The sequence below is a fragment of the Stenella coeruleoalba genome (genome assembly GCF_951394435.1).
Source record: "Stenella coeruleoalba genome assembly, chromosome: 16".
Classification (NCBI taxonomy): Eukaryota; Metazoa; Chordata; class Mammalia; order Artiodactyla; family Delphinidae; genus Stenella; species Stenella coeruleoalba.
The window spans coordinates 53,583,920-53,600,198 of record NC_137162.1 but is presented as its reverse complement, the minus strand read 5'-3'; the positions used below and the strand labels follow the sequence as shown (position 1 = coordinate 53,600,198).

Sequence of the window (16,279 nt, the reverse complement as noted above, 5' to 3'; positions counted from 1 at the left end):
AGGCCTGAACTTCATGGCCGCTAAAGTGGGGTTTTTTGCATTGCTTAACAACGCGGGTAGGCCTTTTGTAATACCTTCCACCTGTTGTAAGGCCTCGTAGGCTGCATATAGCTTTGCTCCATCACACTGTATCGCTGCTCTGCGCCCTGCCATAGCTGGGACCAGAAGCCCAAGGGTACCTTTATTGTTTTGCCGTTGTCACAGGCCTCAAACAAACCCTTCAGGGTAACTGGCCACGTCCAATTCACAAGCCTGTCCCTCAGTGAATATCCTTAAAGCCTGTGTCCGTAATTGTTTGGGGGTGGCAGATCAGGGGTATGTTTGTATTTTGTAGATAACAACAACAACAAAAAAACCCAGAAAGTCTCTTGCGTTTTGTCTGTATTCACCAGCCCTCCTCATGCACTGGGCTGCTGCTTTTAAACTGGAAAGGGGCTCTAAGGTTAACAGGATGTCATCAATACAACGGGACAGAAAGACAACTCTCACAGTAGTCAGCTGCCGTGGGGCCCCACATGCCGGTGGACGGCCACCCCAGGATTACCCCGCAACTTTCCATTCCCCGTCCTTATTCCCCAGAATCTCGGCTCTCCCGGGAGTTTCCTCAGCATTTCGGCTGACTCACCATTTGTTGAGCTGCACCCCGCAGGCCTGCAAGCCTTGTTGACGCCCAGCCTTGTGACCGAAGAAAGTGCCCGGAGATAGTGACAAAGACATCAGTGGCTTATTGGACAAGGGATCTTACACGTCCAAAGCACAAGGGTCCTAGAGCCACAACATACCACCTTCAGCAGAGAGCAGGAAGAACGTAACAATCGCCACTCGGGGCGGGGGAGGAGGCTACCATTTATAGGGGGAATTGACGTCAGGTTGGCTCATCAGTTACCAAGGAAACCAACAGCTGGGGCAGTGGGTAGGCAGTTACTAATTAAGCCCTATAATTAAAAGGATTGGATAGTCATGTGAGTGAAGCAGGGACTGGTCGAGCAGGGGGATGTAGAGAGAGGAAGAGAACAGCCATCTTGAATGGCCTAACCCTACATGGGCCCACTGAGCTGGGTGTTTCAACAGTAATGTGGACGAGCAGCCGGTAAAATACCAGAGGCTACAGCTTAGCTCTGACAAAAGTGCAGCTGATGAAGTCCACCACGGGGTGCAGATACTTCTGCGGCTGCAGTACAGCACCAGTGACCAGCTCCCAAAGAAACTGTGCAGTCATCCTGGACTTTGTATTGGGAAGACAGTGTGGTCCAGTGACCCTCTGCGTGAAAGCCATTGTGATTCTTCTCACCTGTGTTGGTGGAACTGAGAAAAGCAAAGGTTATCATTGCAACACGAGTGTCTGGGCTTGATCATAAATAGAACTGGATTCTGTTGGAATGTGAAGTTAGACAAAGGAAACACCATATTCTGGGCTATAATGGGGCCTGAGGGCATCATGAGGGATGTATTTGACAGTCTAGGAGGTGGTAGTTAGTAGAATCCAGCTTGCAGGAAGGAACAAAGTATAGGACTTCTGAAATAAAAGTCACCATAAATAAGGAGGGTTTGTCTAGCCACCGGGATAAGACTTGACAATTAGGTTTTGTGGGGAGAGGAGAGCTAATGTTCAGTTCAACCTCCATGCTGACCTACATCTCTAGGGGGCAGGGCACATGAACCTCTTAGAATAGAGAGGGCTGTGTGTTAATAATGGAAGAGCTCAAGCATTAGGGGCCCATGTTCTCTACTATGGGATCCTCCTTCAAAAAATTGCAGGATCGAAAAGAGAAGACCTTTCCCTACCAACTGAGGAAAGCTGGCATTATAGATTCCATAATATACAGGGATCATCAAAACCCAGGAGCAAGTCAGCACCTCCAGTGGGGTGGCCAAAGGAGAGGATCGGAGACCTGGGGTGGCTGGTGTGTAGACCTAGGCGAAGGGTTGATGGAAGAGATAAAGTCACAGGGATCTAAAAGCAAGCAGAGATGCCAGCAGCTGCCCCACAGTCACTGGAAGTTAGAGTTTCCTTGGGGATGGTTGCAACAGTATATTAGCAGCTCAGGGATCCAAACTGGCCACTAGAGCCATGGAACGGACAAACACTGGCTAAAAAGGTGGAGAGATTCGGGCAACCAAGTTAAGGGGAGGCCATCCCATAAAAGGCAAGTGGGAGGCTGTCCTACATCTAGAGCAGGAAGCAAAAGAGTGGACTCTGCAGACACAAGCTGCTTTTGCAAGACGTGGAGGTCATTGTACAACTTGCTGGTCTTCTCTGGACCTTGGATTCCCGGACATCTGTGAAATACAGACACTGATGCTGCCACTGAACTCACAGGGCTGCAGTGAGGTGCAGATGAAATCGTGGGCTGAGGGTGCTCTATGAACTCTAAGGTGATGTGTGTGTAGTTTTACAAACATCAGTGACACGTGTCCAGGACCCAGGTGGGGTGAAATTGAGTGTGTCAACAAGGAAGTAAATTGCCCCGCATCTTGATGCGAGTTCTCGGAAAACCGGGGCTGGGAGGCTTACATTACAGGGCGTGTATAAAAAGCCAGTGCCTGCCCAGGAAACTCTATTTGCCTGGAGCTTCTGGAGCCCTAGAGGAAGCAACAGTGAGTCTCTGTCCTTGCCTCTCATTCTGTTTTCCCAATGTCTGGTGAATATCTTCCTGCCTGTCTGGGTGGTTTACCCTAGGGGTGTTGAGGAAGGCAGGTCTGTGCAGCTGCTCCCGTCTCGGAGGGTAGCTGTTGCAGGTGAGGGCACAATGGAGTACTAAGGAGCGCTCTTCATTCTGTTCCCTTTGCTCGGTGGGAGATGTATTTCCTGGGCTGGGAGAGGTTGGGTGAGTTGGATGTGACATCCAACCAGACCTCAGATGCCATTGTCTGGAAGCCCCTGTGGAAAATGCAGCTCATCTTCCTCTTGGAAGGAGGTACTTCTCTGGCCAGGAAGCTTCTCCCCTCCCACTACCTCAGCCAGCCTGGTGACCCCCTGTCCTTTGCACTGGTCCTCAGGCTTTGTTCCCAGCCTCTGCAACTCCCATGAGCCCTTTCCATGCTCGTAACTTTACAGTTTCTCTCTGAGAGAGGAAAGAAGCCCAATGTTGGGCCCAGGTCCTGCACCCACCCTGACCTCACTTAATTCCTGAGTCCCTTTCCAATGGTAACCGGATGTGCTCTTGGACATCTGCTCTTTCCTCCCAGAGACTAGCCTTCCCCGGACTGTGCCCGTCTCACACGTACCCTTCCTCCATGAGGCCCCTGTTCCAAGTCCTCTCAGGAGGCCTGGACAGGACTCTAGGTGTCCCATGGACTTTCCTCATGGAGCCCGGGAATAGTAGATCACCTGGCAAACATGCAGTCATTCACCCATCCAGTGCTCGGGACTCTGGCTTTTTCTCAGGCAGCCCTTGAGCCCACCAGGACTAGTCCATCCAAGGCAGCAAGTGAGAGGAAACGAGTTTGCCTTGTCAGAATTAAGTCAACCAACTTACTGGTACAGAAAGGGAGAAGGAGGTCCAGAGATGGGAAGGGGCCCGCCCGAGAGCTCTCAGTGAGTCTTTCCTGATGTGACAGATGGCCTCAGTGAGGAATTCTACATCCTTGCCACAGTGCCCATGGCAGTGCCCAAGGGGAGGCACAAGAAGGGATGACACAGACCATCTAAGAATAGGTTCATGCTGCTGGTCACCCCCGTCAGAAGTCCAGCTGGTCAACTCATGTCCTCTCAGGCCAGACCTTATGCCCACCTTGTCCCTAAACTGCTTTCAGAGCCCCGCTGCTCTTGGCCCCAGAGCAGAGGAGAGGAGGTTGAGGAAGTGCTTCTCCTCACCTCCAGGAGCTAGGCCAAGCCCTAAAATCCACATCCTCGCACCAAAAGCATGGCCCCTTTCTTCCTGTTCCTCTGCCTAGGACATGCTTCTCCTCCCTCTCTCCACGCTGATTCTGCTCTCACAGCCCCCAAGGTCTCTGGGGGAAGAAATGAAGACCTATTCCCAGAAAACACTGGCCAACGCCTGCACCCTGGTCATGTGTAACCCTCCGAAGAAGGGCCTGCCTGGTCGTGATGGACGAGATGGGAGAGAAGGCCCCCAGGGCGAGAAGGGGGATCCAGGTAGAGCTGGGACCATGGGCTTGTCCTGGTGGGAAGGGGTGGGCATTGAAATTGTAACCAACCCAGAAACTCTGGATTTTCCGCTGTGTAAACCTTGGAGATGGTCTTCTTCATCCCGCATGGGTGGTTTCCCCCAGATATCCAGCCCACTTAAAACACAGCCTTACTGGTTGGCAAAGACGGGCTGCCCCGAGCCCCCAGCTCCGTCAGCAGCTGCTCTGATTCCTCCCCTAGGATCTTGACTCCATCCACCCAAGAAGGAGCAAACAGTGAGTAAACAACTGGTATTTGGGGTCCTCTAGAACCGTACTCCAGAACTTAACTGTTGTTCATTCTGCTTAAATGGTGCCTCTGCAGGATGTTAAATATTTTTAATATGCAATTAAACTCTACTCCATGAGGGGTGGGAAAGGATGAGGCTCTGTGGCCCCATACTCAGGCCTGGTCAAAAGGATTTTCCCTAAATACATTATGGAGAGAGGAGAGAAGGAAAGGCAGCTGACATTTCTTTGTTCAGCCCCGTGCTTGGGTGTTCACTTGAGTGGTTTATTTAATCCCACCAAAAGTCTTACAAGGGATGTATTAATCTCATTTGATAGGTAGGAAAATTGTGACACAAAGGTGCTATATGAAACCCAACGTGGAAGATGAAAAGGACATGGGCTTCTGCATCAGACACATCTGTGCTCGACTGCTAGCTCCAGCTCCACAGCAGGGACCCCCCCAGAGACAAGCCACTCAGTGTCTTTGAGTCTCAGTTTGCTCATCTGTAGATGGGAATAATATCTACTACACAGCAACAAATAATTGAGCCAGGGCTTCATTTTCCTGTTGAGTCTTCAGGATAAAGTTGCATCTTCTTGCTGTACCAATCAGGTGAATTCTCCTGAGGTTTCCAAAGGTACTGATTATTAAGGGAATTGTCCGAGAAATACTGCCCAACAGGGGAGGATCTGGGTCTTACTGGCAAGAAGTGAGAATTCAATGAACCAGCAACAAGAACAAGGGGACCACCATGGCACTAGGCCAGGGCTATGCAGGGATCAACTGAGGTCTTTATCTTTCTGGAGTTTGCATTTTGGTTGGGGAGGAAGAAAACGAGCAGCATTTAAGCTGGGGAGAATAGGTAACATCCCCAGACTTTGTAGGATAAGGGACAATTATCGGTCTGTCCTTAACAGACAGAAAGTAGTTCCCAACATAACTGGGCTGGGGCTTGGAGAAGGTTGCCTGGAAGTGAACTCAGGAGAAGGGTGGTATTCAAGGTGCCAGCTCTCTCTAGCTCCCAGTGGGGCCCTGAACTGAATCCCGGGGCAGGGTGTGGGGTAGGGAGCCTTTCCTACAGTGGCTCTCTGAGCAGCATGGATGTGGCTGAGCCCCCCGCTTCTTGTGCGTTCCAAGCCTGGCCTTGGGTCGGTGCTTGGAGAGAGAACACTGCACAGCTGGACCAAGGACCAGGCTCCTCTCTGGCTCCTCAGTCCCAGGCACTTTAGTTATTCAACTGTTATGGGTCTGAGGATTTCCTGGAGATCAGAGCATCCTCAGAATCCTGACCCAGTAGGTCTGGGTGGGGCCAGAGTCTGCACTGGTGACAAGATTCTGATGCATGTGGTCCCAAGAACCTGCTGTAAAGGACAAGATGGGCCTGAGAGGAGAGACCCTTGGGCAGAGGTAGAGGGTGGAGCTGGGTCACTTGGTGATGCTCCAGACATTTCATGCAGGGCCAATAAGACCCGGACCCTGCTTGGGGGGCTGAATTTCCAAGGACAATTCCCTCATTCCTCAGCACCTCCAAGACCCCCGCCCGAAAGGATTCGGTGAGAGAGTCCTCCCAGGGGCGCACATCTCCCTTGGAGTAAAACCTCACACCCCACAGCAGTCCCCAAGACCACCCTCCACCCCTGCTGATCTCTCTGATCTCATTTCCTTCCACTCCTCCCACTCTCCCTGGGCTCTGACCACACTGGCTTGTCGCTGGTCCCTAAGCACGCTTGGCCCCCTGCCTCCTCAGGGCCTTGCTCTTTCCACACACATCCCCATGGCTCACTCCTCACCTCCTTCATGGCTTTAGTCACAGACAGAGTCCTTCTCTGGCCCTCCTACTGGAGAGAGAACACTGCACGGCCCCACCAATACTCTATGCTTTATTTTTCCTCTGTGGCACTTATTCTGATCTTATAAATTATCATATGTTGTACATTTTAATTTTGATTATCTATTTCTATGCAGTTGAGTTTAAGTTCCATGAGGAAGGGATTTGGTTTTTGCCTGTTTTTTTTCACTAATAAAATCCCAGCATTTAGGACAGTGCTTTGTACCTAGTAGAAGCTCAGTGAATACTTGTGGAATAAATGAATGTAAATTGCCAAGACAGGAGGAATTTTAATACAGTTACGACTGGCCAAATCAGTGGTGCATAAAACTTCACTTCGGGTGGCAGTAAGGTACAGGGCTAGGACTTCGGGGGATGCTAGGATGCAAAATGAGTGCTTTGGGAGGCATGGTTCTTGCTGCTGAAAAGGGTGCTCTCATGGCCTCCACAGTTTGTGCACAAGGATGGGTAACCTCTAATGCTCCCCTCTAAGGAGTGGCTTTTTTCCCATGTACCTGCTGCCACCCCGGCCAGTGGGGAGCCCAAGAGAGGCTTGGCCCGGGGCCAGGACGTCTCTGCCTGAGCACGGCACACTGTGGGATTGGGATGCGGGGCCCATCCTCTATGCTTCCATTTCACGCCTAGTGAGGATTGTAACTAAAAGCAGAACACAATGCCCAGCACAGAAGCTCTCAGCCACCCATCAAATGCACAGTCTCCCACCACCAGCACATGCTTGGCCCAGGCAGGTCCTGGCCTTTCTTACCCTGGGGCACAGTTTCCAAATCTGAAATGTCACCTCTCTTCTCCTTGAAGTCCTGTTTCCTCCGACTATGTGTGTGTGCTGGGGTTGGAGGTGCTGGGATGGGAGGAGGGACATCTCATAAACTGTCTTCCTCGCTCGTTACCCATGCCTCACAGTTTAAAATTCAGTGACAAATCCCTTGCAGACCAGGACCTGGTGCTAACATTTACAACCTGCTCAGTGCTAAGCAGAAAGTTATGTTCCATAGTTCGTTTCCCAGCGAACAAATAAATGAAACAATGAGGAAATGAACAAATAAGTGAATGAATAAGTTAGCAGCACCTGACAGGTGTCATTTCTTCTCTTGTTTTTTTGCACATGAATGCTTTATTCACAACAGCCAAAGGATGGAAACAACCCATGTGTCCATCAACGTTTATCCGTGGTGAATGGATAAACAGAACGTGTTGTGTTCATACTCTAGAACATTGCTCAGCCACACAAAGGAATGAAGTGCTGAGACGTGCTACAAGTTGGATAAGCCTCAAGAACGTCACTCCGAGTTAAAAAAGCCAGACACAAAAGCTCATATATTGTATGTATTTACATAAAATGTCCAGAATAAGTAATAGAGACAGAAGCAGAATAGTGGTAGCCGGGCCTGGGAAGAAGCAGGGACAGAGTGATAACGGATATGAGGTTTTCTTTGGGGTTGATGAAATATTTTTGAACTAAATAGAGGTGGTAGTTGCACCACGTTGTGAATGTGCTAAACGCCAATGACTTGTAAAATTTAAAAAGGTTAATTTTAGGGAATTCCCTGGCGGCCCAGCGGTTGGGACTCAGCCCTCTCACTGCCAGGCCCCAGGTTCGATCCCTGGTCAGGGAACTGAGATCCCACAAGCTGCACACGCAGCCAAAAAAAAAAAGGTTAATTTTATATGATGTGAATTTCATCTCAGTGAAAGAATAACCAAACTCACAATTTTACACAGAGTGTAAAATTCTTAAATCGAGGTAGATCTCATATAATTTCAGACTTGGGCAGTCTTTCTTGAGGTAACGAGTTTAAAATGTTTGGTCATTTTTCCAATAAAAAATAATATGTGTAAAAAAAAAATAATAAGTGGTCACTAAAGATAAAAGGAAGAAAATTAAAAGTACCTTAATTGTACCACTTAGAAACAGCAACTGTTAACACTTTTGTATGTGCTGTTCTTGTGGTTTAGCCAATGTGTTTTACGTGTGCACACGCCCTCCACATTCATGGACATATTTAGGAAACAGAATCATATTAAATAGAGTGTTTATAGCATACTTTTATCACTTAATGATGCATAATAATTTGGTCTAATTTCTATCGTTTTAAGAGCATGTTACATAGCTTTTTCTCTTCTTTTTATTACAGTATAATTGATATATAATATGATATTACTTTCAGGTGAACCACATCATGATTTTATATTTGTATATATTGTGAAATGATGACAAGGCTTATGAAAATCCATCCACACACAGAGCTACAATCTTTCGTGTGCGTGATGAGAACTTTTACGCCTTTAACAACTTTCAAGCGTGCAACACAGTATTATTTACGATAGTAACCTTGCTGTACATTACATTCCTAGGACTCATTTATTTTATAACTGGAAGTTTGTACCTTTTGACTACTTTCACCCGTTCTGCTCACTCCCCAACCCCACCTCTAGCAACTACCAATCTGTCCTCTGTATCTATGAGCACGCTGTTTTGTTCATTTGTTTTTTAGATTCTACATGTAAGTAAGATCGTATGGTACCTTTCTCTGTCTGACATATCTCACTTAGCATGATGCCCTCAAGGTTCACCCAGGTTGTTGCAAATGGCAAGATTTCATTCCTGTTTACAGCTGACTAATGTTCCATTGTATATACGCCTTGCATTTTCTCCATTCATTCATCTATCCATGAATGCCTAGGCTCTAGGCCACCTCCACTTGGCTACTATAAACAATGTTGCAATGAACTTGGAGGCACATAAATCTTTTTGCGTTAGTGTTTTCATTTTCTTTGGTTAAATACACAGAGGTTGAATTGCTGGATTGCATGGTAGTTCTATTTTTAATTTTTTAAGGAACTTACATATTGTTCTCCACAGTGGCTGTGCCAGTTTACATTCCCACTTACAGTGCACAAAGGTTCCCTTTTCTCCACACCCTCCAACACCTGTTATTTGCTGACTTTTTGATAATAGCCATTCTCACAGGTGTGAGGTGGTAGCTCATTGTGGTTTTGATTTATATTTCTCTGGTGATTAGCATCTGGTGTCACTTCTGATATAAACTTTGGTTCTGGGAAGGGGGAGGGCAAGGAGTCCATGATCAAGGGCAAAAGCTGACAGGCTTGCCTGCTATAAATACTGTGGCCTTGGGGCAGGGGAAGGTGCGTTGTATGGAAAGTCAGGACAGGTCTTGGTTTGATCTGCCTCCAGCTCTGGCAAGCCTGTTTCTTCACCTGTAAAATGGGGATGTGGATGCCCATTTCCTGGATCACCACTGGACCGGGTCTTGTGGAGGTGAAGTGTCTACACCTTATAGAAACCTGAAGGAATATCCTCCGGCTCCTCCGGGGCCTGGGGCCAGGTTTATGCCCATTTTTTCTGCTGCCACAGGTTTACCAGGACCTGTAGGAGAAGCAGGGATGCCTGGACCAGCTGGCCCAGTTGGGCCCAAAGGGGACAATGGCTTTGCTGGAGAACCCGGGCCAAAGGGAGACACCGGACCACCTGGTGAGCAGCTGGGCATGGAATGCAGATGTCTGCAGGTGGTGTGGTGTCGCTAGGACATGCCGGTAGGCATGCACAGATTCTAACCCAGGAAGGAGGCAGAGGCTGTTCTCAAGGTGGCGCTGGGTTATTTCAGGGAAGACTGCTGTGGGGCAGCACCTCTAGGAGGATGCTGCCTCTCAGACTTCTATTACTGCCCTCATCTTTTATGCACTCCCACTTCCAAGGAGATTCAGTGTCACTAATTGGGCTGGTCCTTTTCCCCAGGGCCTCCAGGACCTCCAGGTATGCCTGGTCCAGCTGGAAGAGACGGTCCCTCAGGGAGGCAGGGGAACATAGGACCTGCAGGTGCACCAGGCCCCAAAGGCGAGACTGGACCCAGTGGTAGGTGTCTGGTATGTGACGGGTGTGGGAAGGAGGCGTGGCAGTCTGTGATGGGGCCTAAGGCATGCGCACAGTGCCTGGAAAAGCCCGGACCATCTGCCGCGGGTAGGCCTTGCCAGGGTCTCTCTCCACAGATTCCCACACTGACCGTATTTCCCCGATGCCCTCCCCAGAGGAGGCCAGGCATTACGGAGCACCGTCTCCCAGTTCATTCTCTCACCTGGAGCTGTGGGTGAAAAGCTCCACTTCCGAGGCAATGCTAAGTGCTGAGCGCACTCTCAGCCGTGTCCGTCCCAATTTGTTCCTTCCTCAGGAGGAGTGGGTGCCACGGGCATGCAGGGCTCCCCAGGGGCAAGAGGCCCCGCAGGTCTTAAAGGAGAGAGAGGTGCCCCCGGTGAACGCGGAGCCCCTGGAAGTGCTGGGGCAGCAGGTGAGTGATGGAAGCTGGGCTGGGCTCCTGTTCCCCTGTGCCCACCATCACCACGCGCCAGGTCAGCGCTAGCACTCCAGGGCGACAGCCAGTGCTGGGCTCTGCGAACTGTCTGTCTCTAGGGAGAGGGTAGGGCGAGTAGCAGGGACCGTCTATGTACAGGGAAGGTTGGTTTTTGGGTGACAGGGACAGTCAGTACACAGAGAGGATGCAAGGCTGGGTTCAGGGCACAGAGGGACATATGTATATGGGGAGGGCGTATTGCTGGACGATAAGATAGTCCATGTACTGGGGGAGGTGAAAATGCTAGAAAATGTGTTCAGAACTCACCCAACTCTTCTCTGATCCCAGGGCCTTCTGGAGCCATGGGTCCACAGGGACCTCCAGGTGCCAGGGGCCCCCCAGGACTGAAGGGGGACAGAGGTGCTCCTGGAGACAGAGGAGCGAAGGGAGAGAGTGGACTCCAAGGTAAGGAAGATCTGGGGGCCCCACAAGGGCACGGGTGGGGACGGAGGGTGGGAGGAGGCCCTCCCGGGCCCTCCTCTGAGGTGTCCCCCTTAGTTACAGGTCGGGGACTGGAAGTCAAAGCGGACGCTGGTCTTAGCCTCTATGACTTGCTGGAGGGCAACCTGAGCAGTTTTTCTATCTGATCTTTGGGACGAGCACACCTCCCTTCCCAATTCATCAGATAGCTTTGAACTTCAAATAACCCAGTGGATGGGAAGTACTTGAGCTACATGTATTCCTCTACTCCCATCCCCCAAAAGGAAGTGTTATCAGGTTCCTAGAATTTGGAATTACAGTGTCACCTGGTTCAGTGTCAGTGTGGTGCAGGGACCTGCTCAGGGAACAGTGTTCATAGCAGAAACATAGGAAATCCTGTGGGCAGCACAGGTCCACCTATGTCAGCAGATGTGGGCTTCCTAGGGCTCCGTCCCAGTTCTTTACCCCCACCCCCAATATGTGTCTGCAACTGGGTACCCTTCCCTTGAGGCCCGGGCTCTGAGCTGATCCCAGGCTGTGCTGGACCTTTCTTCACTTGACCTCTCTGCCCTGCAGACATCACTGCTCTCCGGCAGCGGATGGAGACCTTACAGGGACAGCTACAACGCCTCCAGAATGCTTTCTCTCATTATAAGAAAGGTGAGTTCCTGGACCTGGACCTGAACCAGACACCAACGGTGGGCCTCATCCTAGGTCTGGGTCTTGGCTTGGAGTTGGCTGGGCTTGGGTCTAAAATTGAACTTGGCTGGGACCATGTTTAGGACTGGACCTGGAACTGGGGCAGGCAGTGGGGCTAAGGATGGGCTGGGACACAGCAGTGCAGCCACGTACTCCAGGAGCTGCAAGGAGATGCAAGGGAAAAGGAGGAGAATGCAGTTCTTGTCACCAATGCAGGAGACCTTCACCCCTGCCTACTCTGGGCATGTCCCTATGATAGACAAGGGGACACCCAACCCACGATGCATCTCTTCCCTCTGTGGAGCCAGGTATGCAAGTACCCAGAGATGCAGCTGCACAGCCCAGGCAGCAGAGAATCCAGACATAGTCCTGTGAGCAGGGGCTGGGATGCTGCTCATGGGGTTCAAGTCTGGTGGGGCCCAACCTTGCTGGGTGGCCACTGAGTATCTCATCCTAAAGATGCCCCTGGGTCTGGCAGGGGCAGGCTGCCTCCAGTCTCTGGCCAGTGCTGGACTCTCCCTGCATCTCCTTGGGTGTTTAAAGCAGAGATTCTTCCCTAAGCCTGGAATCCTAAGGAGGCAGAGGCCTCCTGGAGTGCACACCTGACCGCCCGGTGCCTTTGGGACTCTCTGCCTCAGTCCCCAACTGCCCCTCCCCCTTCTCTGCTTTCCCTGACATCAGCTTTGAGTCCACATCATTCATCAAACCTCATGATCCAAAAAAAGAAGAGTTTTCTGAAGGAGTAGAGCATAAAGGGGTGGGATATAGGGTTGGTTCCTAAGGGCTCAAGCCAACTAAGTACCTAAGTAGTAAGGATGAGAGTTTCCAGCGTTTGACGTTCTCCTCCCTCTACAAACATATTTGCCTACCCGTTCCCTTGCTCATATGCACACTGATGTAAACAAAGGAGAACATGGGCATAGGCACCGGCCACACGTGTGGGTACTTAAACACCATCGCTCACTCCACACCATCTACATACATGTGCACACAGGCACACGTATGCACACACACATATGCACACCCATCCAGATGGACCTTAACTCCACCTGTGTACCTCCAGATGGATATATGGGCATATTCACGCATGCACAGGCACACCCACCCAGATGCATGGGACATAAACCCAATTATGGCGCATGAACTTGCACTGACCTTGTCCAGGGCTGCTCTGGGTGCCATCCTGACCCCGTGGAGAATCTGGCCTCTGAGTCCTTGTTGAAACTACTCAGAGGAGAAGGGCAGTGGGTCAGGGTGTAGTCTGGGTTCCTACCCAGTCCAGTGAGCCCTCTTAGGAGCCCTGAAGATTTCCATGCATGAGCCTAGAAGTCACAGGGATGGGGATAGGATGGAGTAATAAGAGATACTTAACATGTCACACAGGCGATGCTTTTATGTAGCGTACACCTGCTTTAGAAATAAGGAATGGGAAACCCTGAAAAGGGAAGTGACTTTCCCTTGCCCACCTGGACCGTCATTGTCAGGTTGGGGCTGAACACGTGGCCTTCTGACTCCCAAACAGGGGTCTCTCCAGCGCCGATCCCACTCCTGCCCCCCATTCCCACACACACCTCTCAGAAGCCTTCATCCCCTGCCCAGCGGTCCAGGGAGGCTGACTGGCTGGGGCATCACCCGTAAGCATATCAAGAGGCCAACACTGGGCTGCCCCCAGTGCAGAGATTAGCATGTCGCTGCTCTCAGATGCCCCACCCTCTCCTCTCCTTTCCCCTCACCCCTTCACACAGCACAGACCCCCTTCTGACAACCCCACATGCCCAGCCATCATGCAGGGGTGAGAGCGAGCCCCCTGCATGGTGTTTCCCACACTCTTAGGAACTGCCCTGGGCAGCACCGTGTCATTTCCCTGGCCAAAGTCATTCCAATCTACACAGTAATTGAAAAACCAATTCTGGCATATGACATGGGGAGGAACAGAAAGTGCACGTCTAAGCTTTAGTGTCACATCCAACAAGGTTTGATCCTCACTCTACGTTTGACGTCTGTGTGACTTTGGGCCTCTTACGTAAGCTCCCCGAGTTCCAGGGTCCTCACCTGTAACTGGAGACCACAGCACCACTCACAGGGCGCATCGTGGAGCCAGGGCTGCTCTGGAACCAGTGCCTCGCTTCCATCCTATCTGGTGCCCTGGTACCCTGGATGGGAGGCTGGGGGGCTCTGGTTGGAGCACAAAGGTCCAGGTGCTGCCACTCCCCAACTTGACTCTCCTCTTCCCCTAGTGGACCTCTTTCCCAGTGGCCGGGGTGTCGGGGAGAAGATCTTCAAGACGGGAGGTTTTGAAAAAACTTTTCAGGATGCACAGCAGATATGCACACAGGCCGGGGGACAGATGGCCTCCCCACGCTCTGCAGCTGAGAACGAGGCCTTGAAACAGCTGGTCGCAGACCGGAACAAGTCTGCTTTCCTGAGCATGACCGACAACAAGAAGGAAGGCACGTTCACCTACCCCACAGGGGAGCCCCTGGTGTATTCTAACTGGGCCCCCGGGGAGCCCAACAACAGAGACACAGAGAACTGTGTGGAGATCTATCCCGATGGCACGTGGAACGACAAGGCCTGCGGAGACCAGTGCCTCGTGATCTGCGAGTTCTGAGCCCCCGGGGAGGGTGGGGCACTGCCCAGAGCTGTGTGCTGCCCATGTCCCAATAAAAAGGTGACCCTCAGGCCTTCCCTGGTGGTGCAGTGGTTAAGAATCCACCTGCCAGTGCAGGGGACACGGGTTCGAACCTTGGTCCGGGAAGATCCCATGTGCCGCGGAGCAACTAAGCCCGTGCGCCACAACTACTGAGCCTGCGCTCTAGTGCCCGCAAGCCACAACTACTGAAGCCCACACGCCTAGAGCCTGTGCTCTGCCACAAGAGAAGCCACCGCAATGAGAAGCCCGTGCACCGCAACAAACACCCAACGCAGCCAAAACTAAATAAATAAATAAAATTTATAAAAAAGAAAAAAAAAAAGGTGACCCTCTGCTGGCCAAGGCTTCTCCACAGAGCCATGGGTGAGCCCAGCAGGCAGGGCTGCTATGGAATGCCTCCCTCAGAATAAAGTTTGAAACTGGCTTCACACCAGGAAGACCTATCAGAGGAAAAGGGGGCCAGCCTGCTTTCCCAGGGCAAGGGCTAAAATGAGATCTCCAAGACCTTCCTGTTGCAAAATCCAGCATCTCCTCCTCTGCCCTCCACCTCCTCCAGCCATCGGCCGCATTTGACCCAGCTGATCACTGCCTCCTCCTTCCCTTTTCCTCTTCTGCTTGCAATTTTCTTATCCTTCTGGCTGCTCTGCATCAGTCTCATCCCTCCTCCTCTCCTGGACTGCTCCACAGAGGAGCTCGGGAGCCTCAGCTCCAGCTCCCCTCTCTCCTTATTCTCGCTCCAGGCTTGGGCTCATTCTCTCCCACGGCTTCAAATCCTTTCTATTGATACCTCCCCCATGTAGAACCCTGTTCAAGACCTCCCCCCGAACCCCAGACTCCTCCAGCCAATGCAATCTGGAACCCCGGGGCTGGGAGGTCTCAGTGTCTGCCTCTTGCTTCAAGCCCTGAGCCTAGGAAACTGCACAGTTACAGAGGGATGACCTGGCAGGGAGGCACCTTCCTCTCTGGCCAGATTGAGTGGCCTTACACCCAGTAGACTCCCCTCACCCCTGACCGCCCAGGATCTCTCTCTACCCATGACAGTATGACTGTGGTTGGCTCAGGGGAGAACATACCATCTGCACAGTCCTAATCCCTTCTGAAATGTCAGACACAGAGGGTGCCCAGCCATGTTCAAATTCATCCCCAAACCTCTTCCTGCCTGGCAGTTCCGGGAATGTTCTCCACTCTGCCTCAGAGATAATCTACTCAAACCCTTCTCATTTTACAGACATGGAAACTAAGACACAGAGAGGGAGGGAACTTGCACAGGTAGTACCGGTGCTACAGCTCATGAAAAAGGCCATCTGACCCCAGAGCTTATACTTCTGGCCTGTAAATTTTTAGGCCAAAGGCCTCTGTATATTTAGTTGATTTTATTGACACACTGCTGCAAAGGAAGATTTAAATGACGTCTGTGCTTAAGAAATTGGAATGACGCCTGGATGAACCATAGGCTCATGGGAGGGGGCAACGAATACCCCTCCCCCAGACAGGAAACCTACCACTCTTTCCTTTGCTCCCAGGCACCAGGAGGACTGCCCTCTCTGGCCCTTTCTGAATGCGACCCCCGAGCCCTACCTGTCTTCCCAACACTCTTGCAGCCACACTTCACATATGGGACGGCACATCTGAAAACAAAAGCCACACGTCTCAACAGCATGCAGCTCAGCCTCCCTGTTCGTATCTTTCCCCCGTTACTTGAAAAAATCCCCAATTCCTGGCAGCTTCTGAAACATAAACAGTTACACGATAACGAGCAAACAACTCTACAGTACAAAGGCCTGGAGCTTAGAACAGACTTATTTGCTTTTATTGCAAATAAGAAAAACAACTGGATCTAGTTAAGCCAAAAAGAGGGTGTTTTTAAAGAACAGAGGATTCTGAATTGACTTACGAAGGACTGGGGGTGCACAGGCACCACTGTGCCACCT

The 16,279-nt window shown here is 51.1% G+C and overlaps 1 protein-coding gene across 1 annotated transcript; it reads left to right on the top strand.

Moving 5' to 3' along the window:
- The first annotated feature begins 3,885 nt into the window (after nucleotides 1-3,885).
- Nucleotides 3,886-14,365, top strand: SFTPD (surfactant protein D). Its single transcript, XM_079899326.1, has 7 exons — nucleotides 3,886-4,099; nucleotides 9,586-9,702; nucleotides 9,967-10,083; nucleotides 10,397-10,513; nucleotides 10,865-10,981; nucleotides 11,573-11,656; nucleotides 13,933-14,365. The coding sequence occupies exons 1-7, from the start codon at nucleotides 3,901-3,903 to the stop codon at nucleotides 14,304-14,306; spliced, it is 1,125 nt and encodes a 374-aa protein (XP_079755452.1). The 5' UTR covers nucleotides 3,886-3,900; the 3' UTR covers nucleotides 14,307-14,365.
- Nucleotides 14,366-16,279: the final 1,914 nt, after the last annotated feature.

Coding starts and splice junctions, on each gene's coding strand:
- SFTPD (XM_079899326.1), top strand. CDS start 3,901: ATGCTTCTCCTCCCTCTCTCCACGCTGATTCTGCTCTCACAGCCCCCA. Junction 4,100..9,585: donor GGGCGAGAAGGGGGATCCAG/GTAGAGCTGGGA, acceptor CTGCTGCCACAG/GTTTACCAGGACCTGTAGGA. Junction 10,982..11,572: donor GGGAGAGAGTGGACTCCAAG/GTAAGGAAGATC, acceptor TCTGCCCTGCAG/ACATCACTGCTCTCCGGCAG.